At 50.2% G+C, this 26,856-nt stretch overlaps 1 protein-coding gene across 2 annotated transcripts in view; it reads left to right on the top strand.

Annotated features, from left to right (window-relative positions):
* The window catches only part of LOC144112865 (uncharacterized), a 565,400-nt gene that overhangs the window by 491,529 nt on the left and 47,015 nt on the right, over window positions 1-26,856 (top strand). For both annotated transcript variants that reach the window (XM_077645681.1, XM_077645682.1), the window contains exons 19-25: window positions 553-702; window positions 2,266-2,548; window positions 15,202-15,464; window positions 16,117-16,262; window positions 18,272-18,524; window positions 23,164-23,345; window positions 25,322-26,048. In XM_077645681.1, the coding sequence (XP_077501807.1) occupies window positions 553-702; window positions 2,266-2,548; window positions 15,202-15,464; window positions 16,117-16,262; window positions 18,272-18,524; window positions 23,164-23,345; window positions 25,322-26,048 (2,004 nt within the window). The remainder of the gene's footprint in view (window positions 1-552; window positions 703-2,265; window positions 2,549-15,201; window positions 15,465-16,116; window positions 16,263-18,271; window positions 18,525-23,163; window positions 23,346-25,321; window positions 26,049-26,856) is intronic.

Raw genomic sequence — 26,856 nt, forward strand, 5'->3', positions numbered from 1 at the left:
AGTTGCTCTGACGGGTAAGCGACAAGTTCCGCCGTCAACAACCTTAGATCCGCATCGTGCGGTAGAAGCCCATTTGTGGCCCTTTTTGCCATTTCTCATGGTGGGGTCAAAGACCCATTTCCCAAGCATTTCACCTTAAAGAAGCTCAGCACCAGACCAGGGGAAAGCTTGTACCCATTGTATCGCCGGTGGGTACCCGGCAGCACTCGGGATCGAACCCAGCACCTCCCGCATGTGAGGCGGATGCGATTATTCGCGATGGAATAAGGGCATGGGTGTAGTTCTTAAATCGAAAATTTTGCCGCCAGGGCGGTCGCCCTCCCTTTCTCGTTCTCCTTTTTTTTTAGATCCAACCATGTGAGCAGAAGAGATAGTCTTTATTGTCAAGGCCGACTCGGCGGTCTGTATAGCTTCCGAATTTTGCGCCAGTTGAGGCGCCGCGTCCTGAATCGCGACGCCTGCGGGTATTTCGCGACTTGTGCACAGTGTACACAATGAAGCAGGCACGGCCGCAAAAGCTCGCGCGCGGGCCCTCTCTCGTCGGCCACGCAGGAGCAGAAGCGCAAGCTGTTCCACTCACCGCTGTACGAGAGCGAGATCCACCTCAAGAGACTCTACATCCAGACATGCAAGCGGCTGCCTTCCTACGGCTGCCACGTATTCCAGGTGAAAGAGCTGCTCCGAGGCAAGACAAAGAAGCGGGTGAGTGCGCCGCCTCCGAAGCCACGCTGCGGCGACAGCCAATGGCGAACCGCTGTCGCTTCGCGCCTCCTTGGCCCAGGTGCCCGTTGAAGCCTATTAACTGTGCGCGCCCCGTAACGGATGCAGCTTTAATTGCGTGTGTTACATGGTACAGTTTTGCTACCGCGTTGTTCTCTATTGTGTATTCGAGTCTAGAGACCAGTGCCGACTAGTTGGCACTGCATTGTAATATGAGTATTTTTCGTAACACCTTAGTCCAGCGTTATTGCGCGCATGTTTGACATTTTTTGGTGCCGTAGAAATTGACATCGCATATGCCTACATTGGTCATTAAATGTGATGGATACATAATGCCTATTTTGTTGGTAACGCGTTTCGTATTTGCCTGTGTTGGTGTCATGGAATGTAGTCTATGTGCCGCGCCTTCCACGTCCAAGTGTGCACAGTCCCAATGAAGCCACAATTGGGCTTTTTTGTTACGTCGCCCTCCAACGTTTCATATTTACTTAGAGCTGAGCCGCAGATTTTCACATGTGACTAATATAAGCAGCACCGCAGTTATTTCACCATGGGGCTTCACAGTGGTTACATGTGGTTTCGAAACGCACTCGCGACACGGACCGCGGAACAGAGGATGGCAGGCAAATTATAAGAACGTACAGAAACTTACCAATGCGGCTCCGTACGAATCCACGATCCTCAGTAATTCAAGCAATAATGAACCTGCTCATGGGAGCGGCGAAAGGCGTAATCGTTTCATATCAGCACTTGAGATCCCATAGAGCTGCCTACAACTTTTGAAACGACGGATATTAATTGCGCACAAGTGCATACCTTTGAAAGTCCAATTTACTAAACCACCCCAGTGAAATCTACAACCTAACCTGAAGGAAACGCGTTTGAGTTTCCACATGTTCCTCCATAAATGCTCTCGCCAGCTTTCACTCGCCGATTGCAGGAGTGTATTGCAGGAGTGAAACGTATCAGCGATATCGGCCAGAGATAGCGGTTCTCATGCTATGTATCTGCATCACTAGAACTGTGCAGTGACGCCAAAGCTAAGGCCCCCAGTGGCCCTACGCGAGCTAGGCCGCAGGGATTTCGGAAGGCGCATTATAGCGCGCCTCATTTGTGGCGGCCCTCCTGTCTGCGGTCGGTGAGGTGACACAAATGGGCCTCGCCCACTGACGCTGCCCAAGGAGAGCTGGCCAGCGCTCAGGATTGTAACCGAGCCGTGTCTTTGCTGCGGCGTACTGTAAGTGTTCTGCTCTTCCGTTGGGCGCTGCGCTGCACGCGAGCGGATTTTTTTCTAAGTATGCGTACCGGCGCCTCATCCCGCTGTTTTTTTCCGCCTCTCCCGCGGGACGCGTTGCGACCCTTCGGGGAGCGCGCATGACCGCGCGTCAAGATGCGGGAGGTCACGTGCAGGCCGATCCGAGGCGCGTACCGTTGGCCTTGGCGGCTGCGCTAATGACGCGCCGAGGAGCCTTCCATCCGCGTCTAATTGTCGCCTTCCATGCGCGGCGAGCGGGCGTTGAGCGGCCGGTGTCTTCGTCGCCGCAGGCGCACCGCGTCCTGGGCATCGGCATCGAGCACGTGGTTCTGCTGGACAGCAAGACGCTGGTGCTGGCCAAGTCGCAGCACACGAGCGAGCTGCAGCAGTGGCGCGCCGGCGGGGGCCGCTCGCACGACCGACTGGTGCTCGAATTCCGCGGCACCAAGTGGTCCTTCGTGGCGGCCCAGTCGCTGCGCTCCATCAGCTCGGTGCTCTGGGAGATCATGCAGGACCTGGACGCGCGCTTCCTGGATGAGCACCTCATCACCACACGCGAAGAGCTCGACAAAGGTCAGCGGGCGACCCCCACCCAGTAGCGTCCTCCTTTTGTGACGGCTAGACGCGGCCTGCAGCATTCCTTCCCTTGCCCGTGCAAGCAGTCGCAGGTGTGAACAGGCCACTTCTAGCCGCCAGAAGCCCAGCACGGTGATGTCGTGCTATCTGGCCGTCTTTAAACCGGTAGCGATCCTGCTGCACCTTCTAACGAGTTTTCGCCGCGAGCTTGTTGACCGTAAACGATTCTCTTGGGCGAGGGCTCGTGGAAGCGTACCTGTTCAGTTGCATCGTCATGGTATACCTTCGTCTGGGCCTGCCACGAATGGTTGGGCAACGCCGACCACTTAAATCTGTTTTCCTGCCAACTGAAGTGTTCATGTGTATACAGCCCAGTTTCACTCTGCTGACACGTCGCGCTGCGAATTAGTTCAGCTGCTACGAGCAAAGGTCTCACTTTTCAGTTTGCCTGTCTTCCAGTATTTCTCGTCTGTTCCAGAACAGTGTCTACTGTAAGTCACTTCTCAGGGGAAAAAAAATGTTAGAAAAGCACAGCGCAGCATGCGAGATTATTACAAATAGCAATTTAGTAGCATCAGGCTGATGATTACGTACACCCCTCGTCAAAAGTCTTCAGGCCACTGCGTTCAACTGTCGCGAAATGATTGTTCCGAGAATTCTCTTCGTAGAGGATCATCTAAAACACAAGTCAAGCAGAAATCTTCTTTACCACGACAAGAATCCTTCTGCAGCATTGCAAGGCTCTTAGGTCTTTAATGGTGCCCTGATAGTTCCATTATGTGCCCCATGCAAAAAACCTTTGGCACGAAGACTTTTGACCAAGACTGTAGCTGCCCAGCGGTAAACTGAGGGAGCGTTTCGATGACATCTCCTCAAGAAATGTGACCACAACAGTGCATGACCCACCAGTGTCACCATCAAAATAATCGCGGATGACCATGTGACATTTCCTCCTCCTCGGAGCTTTCCTCTCTAGTCGACAGGTACATTCGAATCGTTCAGTTACTAGCGTGACACTCGCTCCCGCGAGGGCAAAGTATTCGCGTGTTTTCTGTAGCACAGTTAGTGACACATACCGTTACGTGCTGTACGCATTCCTTGTCGTGGCTAGCGCGTGCGCCCGCACAGAAGTCTGGCTGGTTGCTTATGTCGGTTCTCCTTGGCTGCAGAGACTAATATGACGCAACGAAAAGGGGAATACCAATATACCGGTATCATATACCGCATAGATCGTGGCTGGTACTAGCAGGACACAAAAATAGCGATTGCGTGTTGCGGCGCTCGCACTTTTTGGTTACAGTTACTTAGCTGTGAGCACAGGAAGTAGCTGTGCTGTAGAATTTGCGCACGTGCAAAAATCCCGAAGCAGATGCGCACGTAGGCAGCAGGCAATAAACGGAACGGAGCATGCTCATGTGGGCATCCTCTTTAAGCTTCGAGCCGAGCCGCGCACTTTCCAGCGCAGCAGAACACGAACGAAAGCGTATAATCGCGTGTTGTTCTGAAGGGAAGCCACGCTTAAAGCAATGACAGCGGCTGGTGTGGCCTGTCAAGCACTGCTGGCGCGCACTCGGCCCTTCACTGAAGACGCATTGCACCATATTTGCAAGACACCCGCTACGTTGGAAAGCTGCAGTCACCTACCAAACGCCTGTGTACAGAGAATTGCCAATTAGTGATACGCCGACACCGCTGTTAGATCCATGGCGCATGCGCGCGCATTCGTGCGTGCGTAGACTAACGTGGATGCATGCGCGTGTTGTTGGCGTAGTGGTTCTAAATAAATTCTTGCTAGGGTTGTGCAATATTACTTTTATTCCTGTTTTGAGTGCCGATTAAAATTTATTTAATGCAACCCGTTGAATAAATCAACGAGTGAAATGAAAGCGTAGTAATTTATTTCATGACCAGCATCGTCTTAAACTTGAACGCCTGAAGCGCCGACAACACCCATGGCTAAAGTATTTACCTCCTGAAATAATTAGTTTTTCTATGGCGGCCGAGGTTTCCACTGCGATTTTTAATATTCTTATTTCTGACCCGTTTGCTCCGAAATGTAGTGTTCTAATCTCCATTCTCCTTTTCGTTTTTGATACTGTTCTGCCGACAATAGCATCAAATTCTCCGCACACTCAAATGCACAAGAAAAAAAAAAGGAGAGAGTCCCGGGAGCAGCCATAGCGCGTTCGCATACTGCAACGGAGTTCACAGAATTGCCACTCAATCTCATGACGTATGTCTGTGCACGTCATTTGAGAGGGATGACGTAAGAGGGATGAAGATAGCAGCTGAGCACACCCCCACTTTTGCGAACAATTGCCGGTAAATCTCACGGCGAAAAATAGAAGAGACTAGGCAAGAGCACGCCCGATAGCACCGATAACGGCCGCCACGATCACGCGACGTGCAGCTTTGGCGCAAACGTTGAGAAAGCGGCCCGCACGCAGTCACGTGTTCCCGTGTAGCGGTGCGGGAAAACCTACGTGGTAAGGGTCTCGAACTCATCTCTATACGCGGTTCGCATTGGCAGACTTGTCTTCCGCGGGCCAGTATCTGGAAAGGGGAGAGGAAGAAAGGATGAAAGCGGCAGGAAGGCGCTCTCCTCTTTCCATTTACGATTAATTTATCTGGCGTCTTCGAAGCAGCAAATAGCAGGTAACTCAAGTTTGGGGGGTGAACAGGAGTGACGAGAGGAGATTGACGAGGAGTGGAGAGTGCGTATATGCCTTGTAGGACTCAGCAACGAGCCGGTGTCAAAATGTGAACAGCGACAGAGAGTGGCTATGCAGGCGTAAAAGAAACCAATGTGTCAAGGGCATGGCGCTTGCCATGCAAGGTTGAAATCTTCAGGGCTAGTGCACCCCACGTGAAGGCCTCGCCTGCCGCGTCTTTGAAACTCATGCTATGCGGGATATTCATGTGACGTCAACAGCCTACCTGGAGCGCCACATTGGGGCAAAGAGAGGCACAGTTGGTGCCATTGCCACAACCGCAGGATACTACGTCTGGCCAGGCGAGCTCATGCAAGCGCTATTTGCAGGATCATCAAAATGGTCGTCGCTTTCAATCTTTTGCCCCTTCGTCTGAAGCCAGCTAGTGCTGCGAACGATAACACAGTAGCTGAAGTTTGCGGGAACCGCGCGCCCAGGCATTGAATTCTCTTCGCTCGAACGAGGCCTGGAAACGTGGCTGTTTGTGCAGTGGTGAGCAGCCTTGTCTATAGCGCGCCGACGGTGCTCTGCGCAGCAAGTCAGCGCCATCTATAAGGTTAGGCTCTGGGTACACATTCAGCCTAATGCATGGTACCCTTGCTATCTCGCAGCTGTCAACACGACTGTAATTCTTAATCTATCTAAAAAAAATTCTCTTCCAGCAGCTCGACAGAATAATTCTGTACAAGCCATGTGGCGACAAGGCTTTAAGAGAGCGCCTTTTCATACTTCGCATAAAAACATTACACCCACATTACAATGTGTAAATACAGCATCAGCTGCGGTTGGCTCGGAAAACGGCAGCAGGCGAATGAGAAAATCGCCGTTAGTAAGCGAGCTAGAAAAATGAAATGTTGGACTTCACTTCATAGAGGAAAGAAATATACTCACGGACAAACTTTATTCCCTCCACCGCTGGAGAATCGACTCAAGGAGAAAAAGTGCTGCAAGGGGATATGGGGGGAGAGAGGCACAAAGGACGAGAAGGCGTTCGCCGGCTGCTACGTGTGAGGCCGCAACCCCGGTGATGCGTTGAGATGGCGATTATGCCAAGTACACAGCGATAAGCTAACTGCATCGCAGACCAAAGCTGATACCAACGCGGTGGCTCTGTAGATAAAGCTCTTTGTTCTTCCCCAAAACGCCTGCACCGCTGCCGCAAGCGGATCTACGGGGTTTAACTCTGCGTCGCAGTCATGCACATTCTCAACGACGTTTTGGATCGTGCTGGAGGTCGGGCATAAGTGAGAGCGCCCAAATTCAGTTGTAAGCACACCGCGCCATCAGCGCAAAGCGATGGTCTTCGCTCGCCAGTGCATCGCGTTCTTAATGGCTTGAGGTGACGATATCGAACGAAATTAATTGAAAAAGGTTCTTATTTTGCGCATTTCGTTGGGGAGTAGAAGCTGCGTAAAGGCACGAGCCCTAAACTCAGCGTAGGAGTATACGTGAGGGCTCCGTATATTACAGAAGGGAAGACATTTGAAGTCATTCCTCCGGAATAAAACTTGTTAAATGTTCGCATTCTCAGTGGAATTCGCAGTTAATGACGTATATGATCTTCCATTCAAATGAAGAGCTTCAGGCAAGAAGCAAATTACTGTCCAGTTTGGCAAAGAGCCGTGGTGGCTCACTGGTTATGGCGCTCGGTTGCTGGCCCGAAAGACGCGGGTTCGATCCCTGCCGCGGCGGTCGAATTTCGATGGAGGCGAAATACCAGAGGCCCGTGTCCCGTGCGATGTCAGTGCACGTTAAAGAACCCCAGGTGGTCGAAATTTACGGAGCCCTTCACTACGGCGTCCCTCATAGCCTGAGTCGCTTTGGGACGTTAAACGCCATGAAACCAACCGAAACCAGTTGCCAAAGAAATGACTTGCAAACGTTTTACTGCTTGCATCGCACTGCGAGAAAAAGATCGTGGTATTTTCCACTGTACGAGAGTGCCCATTCACATGTCCACTCACGTGAGCTCGCGCTCACAACGAAGGTTCCACGTGCCTGCCATCGCCTGTAGATTTTTTTGTCTTCACTATGACTTGATGCAAATAACCAGTGTTTTGACGCGTGTTATGCCAATTTCTTAAAATCTGGCAAAGCGAAAACTTGAAATGCCATTTTAACACCCGCCCCTTATTCAAGAAGTGCCTCCCAGGTAATGTCACGCAGCATACTGACACACAAATATCCATCAGTCATCGACTGTCTTACTTTATTATTTTCGCCTTTATTTACCCAAGCGTTATCACGCCTCCGCCATCGCGTGGATTTGCCATAAACAGTGCAGTTAAAAAAAAACGCTAAGAATAAGGCTTTTATTTATATATATAAATCACGCAATATTTTTTTCGGCCCTTTACGGCCTTGCGATTCAAATCTTGCGAGTTTTTCTGGCAGTTAAAAATTAAATTTTTGGTCTTGAGTAATTGATTTGATCAGTACGAGGTAAAACCCTGCTCTCGCTTGCTCAATGCGACAGGCAGCTATAGGCGCTGTGCACAAATATCGTTCCCACACCCTGTGGCATTTTTTTTACACCCTTGGCTGGCGTTACTCATAAGCTGTCTCCTGAAAAATGAAATCGGGGATATAAAAACGGCGGATATCCTCCTTTAAATAGGCGCAACTCAGTAATAAACGTTGCAGAATGCGGCGCTCGCAGCCCGCAACGTTTACCGATGCGCTCGTGAAGCTAATGGGACAAGCCCGCCGGAAGAAAAGCGAAGCCCTTCCTTGCGTTCGCTCAGGAGAACTCCGCAAAAAAAGAAGGGCGGGGGGAGGGGAATGTTGAAGAGAATCGAGGTCCCGGCCAGCCTCCTCCTTTCCCGCAGCGAATCGCCTCTGTTTCTTGCGAAACCATTCTCGGCGACTTTGAACCGCGCGAGGTTGGTTCACAGGTGAATCTCGCGCGCGCGAGGTTTGCAAGAACCTTGCGCAAGGTTCCCGGGAACATTGCGCAAGGTGAACCCCGCGCGAAATGGCTCATTCCGCTTTAATTTTAGCGTGGGAGATTAAGGCGGCGGAGCGCGTCTGCCTATACTGCGTTTGGTCTCATTCGTTAAGGGGAGAATTTTCTTAGCGAGACCCTTGTTTTATTTATTAACTTCGCGGACTTCTTGCTCTGCACTCTGTGTGTCTGTGTGCGTGTGTCAAAATGGCGAGACTTAAAGGTTCAACGAACCCTCGCCTTCTGGAGGAAAACAAATTTCCCGTTTGGAAAGCCCAATTTCTGACCGTTCAGCAATGCTTGTCTCGTGATCATAAAAAAAATGCAGAAAGAAATGCACCGGACGTGAAAAGAACTCCATTTTCTAAGACATGCAGCAGTCTTCGGATTCCTCTCTTGTCTTTCTTTTTTCCGCTTTGAAGTCATACCTGCTTTTCCCCGCACAGCAGACAGCGCTTAGAGTAAATTACGAAACGCTTCAATGTTTTACAGGAGGGAGCTGTAATCTTACGCACTTTCGCGCCTGAAGGCTTCGGACTTCCACTTTGTACTTAGCTGCTGAAAAATGCGAAGCTTACATTTGGGCAGGATTTTTCTGCCCCTTAAATTCCTGATTTTGCTGATTTCAGCTGTATGGAGTTCAGTCTGTGGCTCTCAGTAACTGTGGGTTACATGCAACGATCTTTTCGGCGAAGTTCGCGTACCCCTCGGCGCGAAAGCAAATGTGGTCAGCAAGTGGCAAATACCGCTGAACGAGGAGGTCTCTGAGAGAAGCGACGCTGACTCTTCTGTTCGCTAATTGCTAACTTGTTCATTTCCAAGCCGCTGTACTAATTGTAGCACGCGTGCAAAAGCGTCCATAAGCATTTGCGTACTCGAATGCTTCAAGTTTTTATAACATGCACAGACATTGCACAGTGCTCGAAAGTCGCGGGTTCGATCCCGGCCGCGGTGATCGCATTTCGATGGAGGCGAAATGTTAGAAACCCGTGTACTGTGCGACGTCAGTGCAGGTTTTACGAGGTGTTTCACCTAGGACTTTCCGCAACTTTTAAAAATAGGCTCTTTGAGTTACAAGAGCGCTTTTTTTTGTTATAGCATTGTCAGCAATGTAGTACTTCAGAACACAAATAAGACGTGCTAACTAGCAGGTTGGTTGACTAATATTGAATAGTTAACTTGTTAACTGTTATTGTTAGGCCCCTTAATTACTGAAAGGCGTGTAAGCAATATCAGTTTTTACGATTTCTAAAACGCGGTTGGTTACCCTCGGCGCTGTGGCCCAATAATTTTTGGCTGCATTGCGCCAAAATAAACGCGTTTTCGAGAAGCTTGCAGGCAAAGTAACCTCTCCAGTGCACGTAACTCGTCGATATGGGAATTGTTAGGCCACAGCGCCGAGGGTAACCGCGTTTCGGAAATTCAAAAAAAACTGATATGTGTATTACTTACGGTAGGTTACATGCCTCTCGTTATTTAAGGAGCCAAACTGTATTAGTTAACTATTCAATATTAATTAACCAGTCTGGTAGTTAGCACGTCTTAGCTGTATTCTTATGTGTTACGTCGCTGACAATGCTATGCCGAAAAAAGTGCACTTCTAGCTCAAAAAGCTTAGTTTTAAAAACAGTGGAAAGTCTAATGTGAAACACCCTGTATAACCCCAGGTGTTTTAAATTGCCCGGATCCCTCCACTACGGCGTCCCTCATAGCCTGAGTCGCTTTGGGGCTTTAGACCTATGAAGCCAAACCAAATGTGCCGTAATCCTATTTGCTGACCCGTTCAAAGCTGTGCCCATTTTTCAGTAGGGAAGACAGCTACCTTGTCTCTTCCTTCCTCCGCGTCCAGCTCTGGCCGAACTCCGCGAACTCGCTTCGCGGTTCCTTTTAGTGCGACACGTCATGAGAGAGCTGGGAGAACAACAGCACGGCAACAGGCACCACAACTGGTGTTAATAAATGCGCTTACCCTCGCTCTTTCTCCTCTTTCGTGTGTTCGTCTTTCCCTGCGCACTATGAGACCAAAGCGTTGCGCGAACAGCTGGCGCGAACTTTCTTTCCTACGTAAGGAAGTGCTTTAAATAAGGAATAGTTTTGGAGTTTTCTGAAGTCATCCGGATAGCCATCCCCGAGCACCCTCGATCGGGCACTGGACACCAAACTCGGTTTCCATCCTTCGTGACAGTACGTCTATCGCCCTGCGGTGACCGGAGCTATTCCCGGGGGAACTGACAGCCCCTTCAGTCTCTGACCAAAACAGCCACCAAGAACCACGCTCGAGGACGATTATCGCTCCCGGCTTCGCGTCCTGCGTACGAATTTGCGAATATACATTCTTGGTGCGTGTATTACTTCTTCGGTTTCCACGATTTGCCAGCGAATGGACGCTAGTCGGTCACGTATACAGCTTGCTTACGTAAACACTGATGGGAGCTATAGGAAGAAATTAACGCCCGCTGCGCTGCCATCTAAGCTGCTGATCCCAGCCGCTGACTGCTGAAGCGCTGCTGTGCTGCGCTAAGCGTGGACATTCAGCACTTTGAAGCGGCGGTAATGGTTACGTGCTATAGGTTTCGATACCAAGTCCTTTTTTTTCAGGAGCCTTACTTTGCAACGATTCTTGTATCCGATTGAATCAATCGCCCGGCGATTGATGGTCGCTACCATCCGCGGCTGATAGCTAGTAAGCAACTGTGTGTCACCGTCTCTATTATACCAAAAGCGGCGCGACAACAGGAACGAATCTAATAACGAATCGTTGCAAAATGGGGCCGATCTTTATGAAAAACAGAAAAAAAAATTACGTGTATGCATTTGTTTGCCCAGCTAGCAGGTGCTTTCGTTATGGTGAATTTGTCCTCACTTACTGTTATGCCAATATGCGCTTCTAATTAATCTCGTTGTGTCTTTTATATCTTTTCAAGCTGGAAATAGTTTATGAAAGGCTGTGTTTCAGATATAAACCTTACCAATTTAACCTGACCGGGTGCAACCTAAAACCATCGAGGTTCAACCATTCGAGCCAAACATTCTTTACGATGTGACCCCACGGTATGCGCATTAATCTATCTCGCTGCAGACGCTGGGTGAAGAGATTACGCTAGTCCGGACTACAGGGGTGAGCCACCCCAGAAACTGCTGTCTTAACTCCTTCCGCGTCTGACGCTTCATTGCTGCACGGCATGCATGTATGCGGACAAAAACTGGCGTTTCCTGAATCATTCCTGGCCTCGCTGACTGCAGGGCGAGCTGCTTCCGCGGTCGTTGCGGTCGTCGTATACCTGCGAGGGGGTTTGTTTACGCGCGTCGCCAGCGATACGATTGTGCGTCCAGCGCCCGACCCACACATGCATCTATTTAATCAGCTTTGGGCCGTCCAGAGTCGTCAAGTTAAACGCCGAGGCCCAACGCAGTGCATAATTCATTTGCCCCCGGAGGCCGCTCCGAACTAACAAGCTTTAGCGGGACGCCAAAGCGTGTTTTTTTTTCTTCTTTTCATAAATGTCTCCGTGGTTCATCTATTCACTTGGCTCAGCGCGTAAGGGAGCTTAATGGCGGTAATTCGAGCCAGTCGCTTTTAACAAACGGTCGCTGGCCGATCCAGCCGAATGCTTCTCTCTTTTATGCATGAGCTTCACGACTCGTAGTCATGCTTATTTTTTTGGCACGCCGCCTTTCTCAAAGCCTTATCTTGCAACAAATGGCTGCCTCTGTTCCACACGGGCGCAATGCGGCTGAATAGAAAGAGTTGAAAACGTACGTCTGGGTCTTAGTTAATGTCTACGGTCATTTCACCCAAATATGCGAATATAATTCAGGTCTGGCGCAGTTTTAGAATATTCAGGGTATCTTACGCTTCATGGTGGTGCGCGCGATGCTTTCAAGGGGTGCACAGAACTGTCCTTGTTAAGAGGAGTCTCGCAACATGCTCGTGCATCGCTAATATGTCCAAGCGTATACACCTGTCGCATTTTCCCTCGCTGGTGCTGTACAGGCTAGAATGTGCATGTAGACGGTGCAAAACATAAGTTCTAATTTCAAATAGAGAGTTTTGCAAACTTTACTTCCGTCATTTTATCACGCTCAACTAATACGTACACGAAAGCACCGCAAAAAAATACGAGATGAAAACGAGTGCAAGCATTGACCTCGAACTACCCACTGGTATAATCGCAGACCTACGCGCAAAACGCATTCCCTGCATCCACTCAAGATTTTGAAAAAGAAGGGTAGGATGGTTGAATCGTGCGAGAAAAAAAAAACTGTCAGATTTATTTCACTTTGTCACAGATAATGTTGGGAGGCTGTGCAACATGTAACCTGTCCTCGTTCTTTTTTGCGCTCCCAATAGTAGCACACGTACGCTTCCGAAGGTGGTCATTTCCGAGATTTGAAGCTTGCTTGTGGTTTGACGCTAGACAGGGTCGCATATACTACACACCTCAATATTTTTTTGCGCGTGTGAGCTCGTTTTTTTCGGGGCTTGGTTCCGTTCGATGATTCGTAGAAACCCGCACGCACTAAATTTCGCCACATGAGCGCACTTACTGCAAAGACTGCGTCTTCGTTCCAGCTATTTGCACCTTAAGTGTTGCGGCCAAATTATCTGCACAACGTGTTCAAGAGGCCCATGATGAGCTGTTTTATTCACTAGCATTGTGATGCATGAAAGAAATGAAACATCTAAAAAGAATAGAAAGAATCCGATATCAAGACGGCCTTACCAGCCAGTGCGATGAACGCTCGTCAAAACGTGATTAAAACAGGCTACGCTTGAGCGATGCGTATGCACGTGTCAATAAAGCCTAAGATAGGCGTTAATTCTTTCTTGTTCTTTGTGCTAGAACCACTCATGACAGACGTTGCCGTAATGCGACAAACTTGCGAATGCACCTTCTGACGAATTGAATTGCGTCCACCATCATGTTCCTTGCGCAGCAGTGCAGAATTGTCTGCGGGGCCATTTTCTTTTTTACCGATTGCAGGCCGTCCGCGAAATTCGAGGAGTTTATTTCAGATTTTCCGCAGAGTTTCTAGCGCGAGTGGACGGAGCCTTGCCTTTGCGCAAAATCGTCCTCCCATTCCTACTGCCCCTGTTTATGCCTCGGTACCAAGTCGTGGGCGACATTCGGAGGGGAATGTGGAGGAGGAGGAAAACCAACGTCACAACTGCTCCATGAAAAACACATGGGTGCGTCCCGCACAATGGCCCGGGCGTGACGCCGGAGTTTATAGTTCCGGCCACAGTTATCGCCGAGGGCGCTGGCGGCCAGTAGTGTTAGTGTTCCTATATATGGGAACACTGTCCTGCAGTTACTTTTCGGGACAGAATGACAGCACCGCGTTTTGAAGAAGTCTGCAGGGCATCCATTTATTCATCGCAGCTTGCCGCACCGGCACCCCAGTCGTTCGTTAATAATAATAATAATAATAATAATAATAATAATAATAATAATAATAATAATAATAATAATAATAATAATAATAATATAATAATAACTGGTTTTGGGGGGAAAGGAAATGGCGCAGTATCTGTCTCATATATCGTTGGACACCTGAACCGCGCCATAAGGGAAGGGATAAAGGAGGGAGTGAAAGCAGAAAGGAAGGAAGAGGTGCCGTAGTGGAGGGCTCCGGAATAATTTTGACCACCTGAGGATCTTTAACGTGCACTGACATCGCACAGCACACGGGCGCCTTAGCGTTTTTCCTCCATAAAAACGCAGTCGTTAACGCCCTGAGCTTGCAAACGCGACGACTTTGGTTCGAACTCAGCGCTTCTAGGGCGAACGCTGTTCTGCGGTGACTGAGTCTTAGACTCTGGTTGTTGCGGGTGTATTGATACTCGGCTGTACGCATCGGCTGTTGGTTTGTGGCAGGAAAGGCAGGGACGCTGTTTTTCTTGCAGCACGCCTCGTTGTCTCGCACATATCCGCTTGACAGATGTCGTTGGCGCTTTCTGGTAGAAGCCGTCGTGCCAAGGTCCTGTTCGGTGATGGTGCTGGCGCCCTGTGCAACGCTTCTCTTTTTTTAAAGCGAAAGCTTTACTGGCCACGAACTTGCGATTTCGCCGTGGCGGTACTCCAAGGAGGCACATGACGTCACAACGCGCGCCTCGCCGCGGATATTTCTCTCTCGCTCCCTAGTCACCACTGCGCATGCGCCACAAGTAGCACCGAGCCACAGGTGTTCCGCCGCTGCGCAGCGCCGCGCCTTTCCTCGAAATGCAACTTTCACTTTTCTCTTTCTTCTTTCCCTCCCTCCTTTATCCCTTCCTTTACGGGGCGGTTCAGGTGTCCAACGAGATATGTGAGACGGTTACTGTGTCATTTCCTTTCCTCAAAAACGAAACAAAACAAGACAGCCCACGGCGTTCATAGAGTTCATGGCGTTGACAACTTTGCAAAGGCCGTTCATTTTCACGAAAGGAAAGCCGCCCAACAGACTCCGTGGGTCAGTGGAGACCTCAACCTCGCTTTCATGTACGTGGCGTTGGTGTCCAACTGCAGAAGCCTCCTTTGATTGCGTTCCCCACACTGGATAGGCAGCGCGCCCTCCCTGCCACCCTGGGAAGTGGCATGCAGTTAAGGGTTTATCGCGAGAGATTGATCACCAAATGAACGCTGCGGCCTAGCTATTGCTGCAGTGCCGCATGTCAGCCACAACGCTGTCAGCGCTAATGCATTCAGGCCACATCTCTCTCTCACCACCGCTACATGTATCAAAGCACGAATGAGGCGTTCGCATATCCAGGGGGCCAGTTATGCGCCCTTCCTTTGCTCAAAGCCATTGCCGTCTAGAACAAGGTCAATGTCAATGCCAACGCCAATGAACACAGTGAACGCCGACATCTTTCGCTTTGTATATCCTGGATTAGCTGAGCTGGCTAATCCACATTATTTTTTTAATTCGCGGATGTATCTGCCTTAATGAAACTTTACAATCTTGTCCTGCGCCCAACATACACGGTGCCGATGCTGTGGCCACCCCCGCAGAAAGCCACCGCAACATGGTTTCGGTGCACGGTCTGGAGCGAGCCACCATCTACAAGGAAGAGCTGGAAAGGCTGCAAGGCCTGCTGCATTTTCCCGAAGAGGTGGCTGTGCGGCTTACCGATGTCGAGTACGAGCTCTTCTACAGTGTCAGCCCGGTCCACTACATTCGCCAGGTGACCGTCGACCTCAGCGGAAAGGCGGCCACCTTCAACGCGGGCGAGAAGGACCGGACCGTGCAGGCACTGATCAAGCGCTTCAACGAAGTGAGTCTTCCTTCTCGCATGCTGCCTTGGAGTCTGACCATGCCCTTTGATATGCGTATATGTAAGTGAGTGAGCTACTAGCTACATTTTCCTTGTTTATGCCGCCTTTTAATTTTGCCGAGCGGCTTTCTGCGTCGCGATTTGACGTTTATGCTTTTATAACGTTGGACTGCTAATAGCGGACAGTCGCCTCGGCGACTGAGCTGTTATGGCGCTCGGCTGCTGACCCGCAAGACGCGGGTTCAGTCCCGACCGCGCGGTGGAGGCGAAATGCTAGAGGCCCGTGTACTGTGCGATGTCAGTGCACGTTAAAGAACCCCAGGGGGTCGAAATTATCCGGAGCCCTCCACTACGGCGTCCCTCATACCCCGAGTCGCTTTGGGAGGTCAACCCCCATAAACCAAACCAATAGCGGATGTTAATGCGAAAAGAAGCTGTTATCTGAGTATATGAGTAATTTCATCATTGACAAAACTTTTAACTGCTCGCTCTGGATCAGCATGAATGTGCTTTAGTCATCAGTTTTGGTATTTTCATTTCATTCAGCATTGTTACGTCGCCCGTGACGTCATCGCCTGCCAGTACCGATTCATGCTCTCCTACTGGCGCGCAAAAAGCATTGTTTGCCTCTTTTTGTCTTTTCGGCTCGCAGGTGAGTTCATGGGTGACACACATCATCATATCGCAACCAACGCACGAAGACCGCAAGGCTGTGCTGTCGTGCATTCTGCGAATCGCCATGTGCTGCTGGAACATCGGAAACTTCAACACGGCGATGGAAGTTTTGGCTGGACTAAAGCAAGTGGATGGCATGATTTTTCTGCCAAAGTCATTTATAGAACGTTTTTATCCGCTCGTCCTCCTCTCGTGGACAAAAAGGCGTTTGGAGTAAAACGCGAAATTCTTTCAAGCCATCATTCCGTGAAGGTTTGGAGTCATTCTACATCTCGCAGATGGCTGTTATAAATCTCGTACAAACCTAAAAATGTTTAAAGTTGCCTTAATTTCTGTACACGCTCCAAAAATGTAAGGTGAAGCTGAGTCACTATGGAACCTAGATAGCCTCGTTCCCTAGCTCGGAGCGCCATCTGAGCTAGGGCACACGGGGAATCGTTTCGAAATGTGTCAGCTAGCACTTTTCATTTTACTTTTGACGGCACCGTCCGCGGGGGTGGGGAATGAGGATGGATGCAGGTGTAGCTCGGGAAGGGCCACATCGACTGCGCTTTTGTTTTTCGCTTTATTATCCTCGATTTGCGCGGCGGAGTCCGAGCAGGGTTTTGTAAGGAAGTATATCGAGCACTGGAAAACGAACTTGTCTCAGTCACACGTTTTCAAGGCTGCAAGGTTTCAAGTAGCGTGTACACTGTGAAGCACCTCTTTCCCGATGACAACTCTGTAATTAGGTTTATGTGGGCTTTTAAATTTATTTCCGGTTATAATTATATAGGAATAAAAATAGCTTTATTTAGAATTTTTTTAGTTATGTGATGCCTAAAGGTAGGCCGACTGTCGCCGGCCTAGTCGGAAAAGCTCGGCATCGAAACGCTGATTGTAAAAAAGCCATTTTCTGCTCCAAATAGTTAAGAAAAACGGGCTCGCGTGGCGTACTTGGCAAAGTAATCAACTTCTTTTTTGTGTGCTGGTAAACGTTTTGCTCCTTACTTCGAACTCATGATTCCCGCGCGTCGGTTCCGCATAGAATTATGACGAGAGAATGTACTGTTGTGTTTCTTCGACTTGAAGCTGTACGCACTGCTTCCCATAGGATGTATTGCGCTGGCCTTGCGCATGAAGGCCTAACTGAAGATGTATTATGCGCAGCTGCGGGTCTCGTGGTAAAGTTTGGCCATCGCTCGCATCAAGTAGTTTAGACGGCCATAGAAAACCAATGGGGGACGTTCTTAAAAGCAAAAAACGTGAATAGCGAAAAAATGTAAGCCTTCCGAGGACATATCTTCGAGTATATTAATTGATATAGTGAAATATTGCGATATAAAAAAATGCGTTCATAAGCTATTTCCCGTTGAAAATGCGCTTGTCCAGAACTTCTGGGTATGAATGCGCCGGAGCGGCACAAGGGACCGCATCTCACGATGGGCAACTGGCATAGCCGCCAGGAGAACAACCCTGGGAAATGCGTCGACCGATTACCAGTTGCTTATTACGGCACATGTTGTCCGAGGTGAATTGCTTTCCCTGATGCCGGTGTCTGCCTCTCATATCATTTCGTTCATACCTTCAACCCAAATCTTACACCAAAAAGCACCAGCATCACAATATCATGCTGTCTGTCACACCTCAGGACTTAACGTCAGGTGCGTAATCGTTGGGTTGTCTTTGCTATAGCATGAGACCCAGCAATGATGTTTGGTTTGATTGATCGGCTGTTTGGCGCTGGCCAACCACAGTAGCAAACCTGAAACGAGTGATTATGCCAGGAAATTCGCTAACGCACCTTACTCGCGGCGGGTTTCATGAGTCCAGCTCCTGCTTCGTAAATGAATGCAGGCACAGTGCGCCAACGTAGCATGCTCTTCAATTCATTTCTCCGCGCGCGGATGAGAACGTGCTCTCGGCAAAAGCAAAGATAAGAAAGGGAAAGTTCTTCTCTTGCTGTCTTTCTCAACGGACATCCTGTGAGGAAGGGCTGAGACCGAAAGCCAATCACCCCGTCAGGTCTGGGCCTACTGTACGGCTCATACAATACGGCGCGCGCTTCTGTGCGCGGCCTGGTTGCGTCACGCACGTTGCGTCACGTGGGCCCTTTGACCGGCCCAGCTGACGGCGCAGGGCGGCACGCGCAGGTCCGAGAAGCTGAAGCCCTTCTGGCTGTCGCTGTCCGACAAGGACCAGCTTCCGGTGCTGGAGTTCCTCAGCCAGGCTTTGCTGAATCCGGAACCCTCGGAAGAGTACCGGGCTGCCGTGGAGAGAGCGCTCAACATCCCGCATTCCAAGGTCATTCCTTTCTTCGGCACTTTCCTCCGAGACCTGCGCGCTATTCTCCAAGGCATGCCCAGCCTCGTCGTGTTGCCCTCGGAAAAGGCCAAGAAAATCGAGGCAAGTGCGGCGCGCCGCGCCACCTTCCGCTTGCCTGTGTGGGGGGTCTGTATAAGAGTCGCAAATGCTCGACGCTAGTGTTGTCTTCTCCAGTTTGCTGGTTTTTGTTTTTTTTAGATTTCTGCGCTCTGAACAACCTGGAGCAATCGGAATGTCTGCGTATTCAGTGTAATATATTACTGAAGGCTACCGAGCAGTAGGAACATGGACGAGGCACGAAAAGGACGCAAACACAGGCGCTGACGGCGCCTGTATCCACGTTTTTACTGCGCTGTAGACCTCAGTATGTACAACCAACAAACCAGCCATTACTTATTAAGTAATATATCACCTGGGAAGAGACACACCAGACTCATGTCGAGAAATAAGATGTCACGCAACCAGGCCGCATGCCATCTCTTGATACTGCAAAAAATCGCCACTCATACCTTTGAATGGAGACTGTGTATGCGTATAAACCTCTCGAGTACCGTCGCAAGATACATTTGTGTCTTATACAATGCCTACCTTAGCATGCAATGATCTGGAGACGGAGAGAAAACCTGTCGCTTAAGCGTGAGTTACCCTGTTTGGGAGCACCTGGGTGCTTATTGCACGAAACTATATTTCGAGTGAACAAGACTTCCGTGTGGAAGTCGAAACGTCCTTCCATCTTGACAAAACCTTTTGGTCGGCGCTTCATTATTTTCGCCAATGTATTCACCCGACCAGACGAGATTTCGTCGAACCTTAGATTTCATATTTCGAAGACCCTGGACCTTGGGTCTCACACGGTCATAAGGGCATGAAGTCTCATAACAGCAACTATCAAATAATGTTTTCTTCTAGCATGATGTGACTTACAACGCGTGCGAATCATTGCAAGTGCCTCCAACTTAGGAGGGTATAGTTAGTGGTAGGAAATAAGGAAGAATAAAAACCGCAAAGCTTTAGTACAGCCTCATATTGTCGTCTGCCTCTGTCCCGTTTCTTTTTGCGGTCCTTGCGTCGCCTAGTTAACCTCCCTGCCTTTCCATTCACCATTCTCTCTCTCTGTCTGTTCTCCATAATGCCTCCAACTGCCTACGGGCCATATTTAACAAAATAAAAAGCAGGGTCATAAAGCACCAGCGGCTCCGCATTTTAATGTTTTGGTTTTTGGTTTGTTTTTTTTCCAAAACTCACGCAAGAATTTTCACTGACGTATTCCACTGAGCGCGTAGAAATTTATTCAAGAAACAAAATTGCGCGCACTAAGCTATTTTCTGATAGAAACCGGTAATTACTCGTTAATAAATTAGAATAATAATAATAATAATGATTGGTTTTTTGGGGAAAGGAAATGGCGCAGTATGTCTCATATATCATTGGACACCTGAACCGCGCCATAAGGGAAGGGGAAATGAGGGAGTGAAAGAAGAAAGGAAGAAAGAGGTGCCGTAGTGGAGGGCTCCGGTATAATTTCGACCACCTGGGGATCTTTAACGTGCACTGAAATCGCACAGCCGCGGTCGGGTTCGAACCCGGGAACTCCGGATCAGTAGTCGAGCGCCCTAACCACTGAGCCACCGCGGCGGGTCGAATTAATAAATTAGAAGAAGAAAGAAATGGGGGTGTTCAAAAAGGAAGCCGTGCGACAAAGAATAGGGCATGCTTTCTCAGTGCCGAGAAGACGCTGCGAGGAAGAGTGTTTAATTCCCTTGTATAAGCTATGACATTGCGCTCAGGGATTCAAAAGCAACGAAGAAACCGACGACTCAGAGACTACGCTGAGGTTCCAAACAATAGCAGGCGCAGACAGCACCCAGCAGGCGTGCTGTGGGCACTGAGTCACTTTTGCGAGGAGGCCTGCTTGCTAATTAGGTGCTGCCTATCGCGGTGATCGCCCTTGCACGCTTCACACGAGCGCGTCGGACCCTATCGGCAGAAAGCGGGCGGGAACCGCGGCCCCCAGCGGCTGTGGCGCGTCATTCGGAAGGCACGCGCGGAAACTAAGGGCGGCGCCTCGCGCAACTTCCGACGCCCACGCTCGCGACACTTCGTCAATGTCTGAACACGGGGTCGGCTCATCACGGGCTAAGCTCCTCGCAGCGAGAGAAAGGCCGGGATTAATGGAACGGTGCCATGCCTGTGGCAGTCTTATGTTTTCCTTCTCGCGGTCTCCTCGGGAACCCTGTGCGGCTGAGCGTAGATGAGCTGCTGATTCAGATCTCCCGTTTCATTCGCACCTGGGTCCCTTGTTGCACTCCTTGTTGCGCCCGATTGGAGGCAGAAGGGAGCCGCTGCAATACTTAATAGCTGCGCGTTGCCTAGACTGCAGACCGATTAGTGCAATGTGACGAAACGCCTGTGGCGTCATGCAGGCTCACACCCGTTCACTATGTTTTCTAACGGCGGCCGGCGGCGCGCCAAAAGAATTTGTACGCCGGAGTGCGAAGACCGTGCAGAAAAGAGAAAGCGAATCGATTCAATGAAGGGAAAAGATGCGCTAGGGTCGTTGTGGTGCCTTCTCTATGAGCCTGCCTTTGCCAGATGCGTTGACGAGGCGTCGTTTCCCTTAATCGTAGCCGTAAATGGACTCCGCTTCTGTTTGTCACTGTCCTTGTGTTCTTTCGTTTGCTCGTCTTGTTGTCCGCAACAAATGTTTGCATGCTGGAGTCTTTGCAGCCCGCCTTTATATTTATTTTCTCCCTGTTCTCATGGAACCCCGTTTCTGTGTTCAGTGTCTCCGTTTATTTTCCTTTTATCTGCGCGCTTACATCCGTATCACATGCGTTTATGTACCCGCCACAGCGGCTCAGTGGCTATGGCGTTCGGCTGATGAGCCCAAGGTCAGGGTTCAATCCCGCTCGTGGCAGTTGCATTTGGATGGCGGTGAAATGCAAAAACGCCTGTGCGCTGAGATTTCGGTTCGCGTTAAAGAACCAAAGGTGGTCGAAACTATTTCGGAGCCCCTCACTACAGCCTCGTAGCCAAACCGTTCCTTCAGCGCGTAAGAGTAGGTAAATCAATCGATGCAGTGGCTTATTCTAGTTGGATTGCCGCATACAGGCTTGGTTGCTCATTGACACGTCATTCTATACGTTTGTCCACACGCATCACTTCTTTGTTTTGTTCCTTCTCTCCGCGCGCTGATTTGTTTGCTTCCTACCGGCTCGTTGTTTGGCGAGCCCAGTTCGCCTTCCGTAAGCATGTTGCCGTAGCGCGCCACTGGAGGCGTCTGGCCAGGCGTGGTTGGCCGTGTCGTTCCGTCGCCTTGGCTGCCGCCGCGGTGAGCGACGCGTGATGGCTTCGGCGAAACGCACTTCTTCCCGGTGCCGTTAGGAGCCGTGTTCGCCGGAGCACGTAGGTTCCAGTGTATGCGTCGGCCGCGCAATCGAGCATGTCCGCCGGTGCCCCGGCCCAGCGCATCGTCACCTTATCGCCCCTCACTCGCGAAGCCTGCAAGCCGCGCGGCTGGAGAAGCTGTGCTCTGGCGTGCACTAAAAGCCCGAGTTGTTTCGTAACACCAATTACCTGAGCAGTCATTCAAAAGCAAACGGCGCATGCCAGCAAATGCAACGGCGTAGGCCGTTGGTCAAAAGAGTCGAAAGTCTTCAGCTCCCGGGGTTTCCTTTTCAGCCAAGCGGTGGAGCACTTGCGCAACCCCTCGAGCACTAAATCTCTATAAGGTGAAGGGAAGCCTCAGCCTCACCTTTCGAGACCTCTTGATCTTTAAAGGGACACTCAGGAGAAATTCAAGTTGGCCTGTTTCCACAGGTTGCTGCGTTCTAACAAAAAAGACACAGCACTCACTTAAAGCGGAATTTTATAAGCTTGAAAATACACACACACAAAAAAAACGAAACTCAGATCACCGCCCAATTTCGCAAGTACACGTGCCGCGTCGCGGCACCTTTTTCACGCGACTCTCAGAGGCCAGGCTACACCGCCATTCACTTCTAAACGTTTTCGGTGTAGCTGCCACGAGATTGAGTCTAATGCCGGAGAAATTATGAAATGTATTTTTTTTTTTCAGCAGCGAATGACGGCCAAGCCCCGCCGCACAATCTATTTTACCGAGAACACATCTATCCAATGTCCCTTTAATAAGGGGGCTGTGCATGCCTCTCCACTATATAGCTCAAATGCAAAACCATGTGGCCTGAAGACTTTTGACCCAGGTTGTACGTTAGCATGCTTTTTTGTCAAAAACATACCGGCAATCTGCTCCTGGGCGTGGTACGTGACGTAACTCTCAGGCCATCTGCCTGCATCGGCTTCTCTACTGCACTGTTCTTGGAGATAGACATTTATCTCCTACCTGAAGTTTTGATTCGCTTCTGTCGGTGACCAGTGCAGTGACGTCGGTGCTTGTCGACACTGCGAATACTGCATGTCTGGAACGTGTCATTTAAGCAATGACTGACTCTGTCGTCTCTAATGGCAGCAGTATTGTGATGCGCACACCTACACACTAACTGCCGCAGGATTTCGTCGACATCGATGCTTCCACGCCATTTTTCTTTCTCGCGTATACGGTGCGTATGCAAAGTGCGGCCTGTTTCGTCAGGTCACTATTAGAGGTCCAATCCATGGGGTATTGCGAGAAAGCAGCGCGAGGCTACGGGAAGGTTGCTGTGCTCGCGTGGTTTATAACGCTTTTTGTTTTCATTTCCAGTTTGTGTCCGATTTCCACGGCGAAGATCATTTCATGACCCGCATCGGGGTGGGGGGCATCATCAACGTCGAGAAGATTCACCAGGCGCATCGCGTCCTCGACGACATCAAAGCATTCCATCACCACTACAAGTGCAGGGAGCACGCCCTCGCACAGGTGGCCATCAACAGCAAAGAAGTAAGGTACGCGAGCCTTCTTTATTAGCTCATGGGTAAGGGAGGGGGGGGGGGGTAGTTGTTTCTGTCTCAATTACAGCTGACAAGACTAAGGAATCCACAGAAGTGACACAGGGGGCATGGTTATCAGACACAGATGAGCTCCTTTCGCACATGCTAAGTCGACAGCGTCGTACCCTGCTGACTTTGCACGGGCGGAAGACTCAACACACATACGTATCCTGCAAATGAGAGGCTCACAGCGGTGTCCTTGCGACTGAGCGCAGGCCACACCTTTCAACATCGGGCTGCTTGTTATGAACGCGAAGGAATTGAGCTCTCTTGCAACCCACGCGCCTCGTAAACTTTTGGCGCTGGCTGCAAGTAGCACTTCGTACGTACACGAGAGATGTCAAGCCAGACGTAGAGCTAACGACGTAGCTGTTTGCGCTTCCTCTGGATAACAAAGCAGCGGCGTTACTATGCCCGCAGTTGGAACCTAATTTTTTTTTTTTCAGGAATGCGCTTTTCATACAATTTAAATACGAGTAAGTCTATTTTGAAGTAAAAAGAGAAGTAAGCCGTCTTCTAGCGCGCTCTCTTTTAGGGGCACGGTACGCTGCCCAAGTTCCGGAGAAGATTTCGATCACTAAATATACGGAATGCTTACTCATGGCAAAGAAGGTATATTCCCACTGCAAAGCATATGTAGTAACCTGATGCATTCAGCAAGTGAAGGGGGCTTTTCAACGTGGCGCCGGAGGTATTGAAGTTAGCAAACAGAGGAGGTTGAAACCTCGGTTAAAATATTCGTTACTGCTATAACTCTGGGTGTTTTGAAGAGGGATTTTGTTTACGTTTCAACCGTAAGTATTCCGCATTATTTGCGATGAAAATGTACCCCGGGGCTTGTGCAGCATACCCTGCCCCTTAAAGGAAGTGCGCTAGAGACAGCTTGCGTCATTTTTATTCTTTTCGTGACTAAAAAGCCTGCTGAAATAACCGTTTTATGCATAAATGCTGTAGGCTACGCTTTCCCGCACTATCAGCAATACGGGTAGTAGGCAGCACTTAAGTATTTCCTGTATCCTTGCGAGAGACACTTGGACAGCATGTGCGAGTTTAAAAGCCTGGACACGAGAAAAGCTTAACTTAAACAGTTCCGCCGCCTTACTCAAGTGCATTGTGCTCATTAATTTTGTATCAGTCACGTTTGCTCGAAGTCTTGAGCGTAAACACATTTGGCCAGACGGGCAGGCCAAATGCATTAGGGAGATAGCTCCCATTGAAAATCCCGTCCTAGAGCGTTGTGCTAACTAAAAGCTTCGTTCAAGATGGGTGGTTTACGGGCGAAGAAAAACACTGTAGACAGAAGTGAAAATGTCAACTGCCTCAGCGACAGCGCTCAGATTCAGATTCCATTGCTGTTGTCGACCTATTCGTACGCAACCGGCCCCAAATTTATGGCAACTCTCTCGTTATTGATTATTAATTCTTATTAAATCGTTCAGAACATGTCCCAGGCTGCAAGAAACGGTGGTTGCCTGTGACTGCGTACGTAGGTACGCAAGTTCAAGGACCTTGAACCTGTCCAGAGCGGTGAATTTGTGCAACAACAACCGGACAAAAGGTCGCGAACGTGCTAAAGTATCGCATTCGACTGCTTCCAAAGCACTGTTACGTTTTTCATTCGCAATTATAATAACGAACGTCCACGCTTAGGGATCATACGCAAGTCTGGGCCAGCATCTTTCAGCAGACACTCAGGGCGAGGCTCGCAAGCGGTGACGTTCCACACATTATACGATCGTATCGGTTGTGGACCCTCCGCTTTTGTACACAACGAACGGGGCCAGTTCTTCGCGCTGTCCAGTATCAGGACCTTCTCGGTCTTCTGTGTTTTATGGCTGCACGCGATCTGAATTCAATCAGATCAACCCCGTGGTCAGATCGCCTTCTCCGGCAGGAGCGCTCCACTTACTGAGCGGGCACCGCGTTCGCAGGCGGGAGGAGACCAGCTGCAAGGAAGACGACAGCCTGTACCTCCAAGACCCGGAGGCGTACATCCCCATCCAGGAGCTGGCCAACGACCACCACATCAGCATGGTTCCGCTCACCGTGGACCGCGTGGACTTCCACCAGCTGCAGATCCTGCACCACGGCTGCACCATGGTTCACTGGGAAGAGGACGGCTCGCGCTCCTCTCTCTGCTACGTGCGCCTGGAGCGCAGCAACGCCACCATCACGTGGTGCAAGCCGGCGTGGAGCGCGCTCAGGGGCTCCGGACCGCAGGACTATGCGCTCAGCGTCAACATCGAGGAGAACGTGCCGGTCGGGCTGAGTCAGAAGTACGACACTGGCGAGTCCTACCTGGCAGGTCTCGAAGAAGGCTTCCTTGACCTCAACGTGGTCAAGGAGATAGTGCTGTGTCGCAGCTCGATCGAGGTGGCCGCCGTGGCCAAGCGTCACGGCCTCGAAGACTCCTTCAGCGACCAGAACCTGCTGCGGTTCAAGTTTGGCGCGGGCCTGTCCGAGAACCGCGTGCTGGAGTTCATCCTGCCCAACTTCCTGTCCGTGATTTGGTACGACAGCCTGCGCCGGTTGGTGTCCATGCTCAAGCAGCAGCGCCAACTCTGCGATGGCCGTATCCACTGGCTCAAGGAGACGTACCTTCAGCTCTACTTCCGCGAGCAGAGCTGCATCGGCCCCACGCCCGCCGAGGCCATCAAGGTGCGCACCGCTCTTTTCTCTATCCTGCAATCCTTAAGATACACGCTCCTCCCGTTATTGGTCCGAAGCGAAGGAAAACACCAACAAACCTTTCGCCGCAACGTTGCCCGCACAGCCAGTGGGCACTCTGTGTATTTTCTCCGATAGGCACTATTATAAGGTAAAGCACGACAGACGTGCAGAATTTTTTTAATTACGCATAACATTCTGAACAGCATTCAACTAACCTAACAGCAAACACTAACAGTTTTATCCCAAGCCTGTGATTTTCTAACCATCTATTGGCGCAGCAGTGGAAGTACGGTTTGCCCGCAACCTCAGAGTGGTTAGTACGTAAGAGCTGTTTCGCAATCGGCTCGAGCCCATCACTCTGGCGGTTGTGAGAGCCCGCGGCGTACGATAACGAAACTGCCGGCCAATCACGCGCCGCCCTTTCACACGAACAGTTTAGAGAATGTGACCACTGATTTGATGTCTTCAGCTGCAGACTACACTTCAGTGTGAGCAAATTTTGAGACAGCGAAAGTCGAGTACTTAGTGGCAGTTTATTTCATATAATATGGCTTGCCAGTAATGGAAATGCGATCTATGATGTATCGAACTCGAAAAGGGTCGAGAAATAGTTCGATGTATCAGTCAATCGGCGCATAAAACAATGGCAGTAGATAAGCTTATCTGCAACGTAGGAGCAACAATACGGTGCACGCACGCTAGGGGCGTGCTTCGTGTAGAGCGTGCAGCCCAGAGGCGTATTGGCAGCGCGCCTCTCGTTGGTGTGTCGCGAGGCCTCGCCTGCTTCGCATCGAAA

This window comes from Amblyomma americanum, chromosome 1 (genome assembly GCF_052857255.1).
Source record: "Amblyomma americanum isolate KBUSLIRL-KWMA chromosome 1, ASM5285725v1, whole genome shotgun sequence".
Taxonomy (NCBI): domain Eukaryota; kingdom Metazoa; phylum Arthropoda; class Arachnida; order Ixodida; family Ixodidae; genus Amblyomma; species Amblyomma americanum.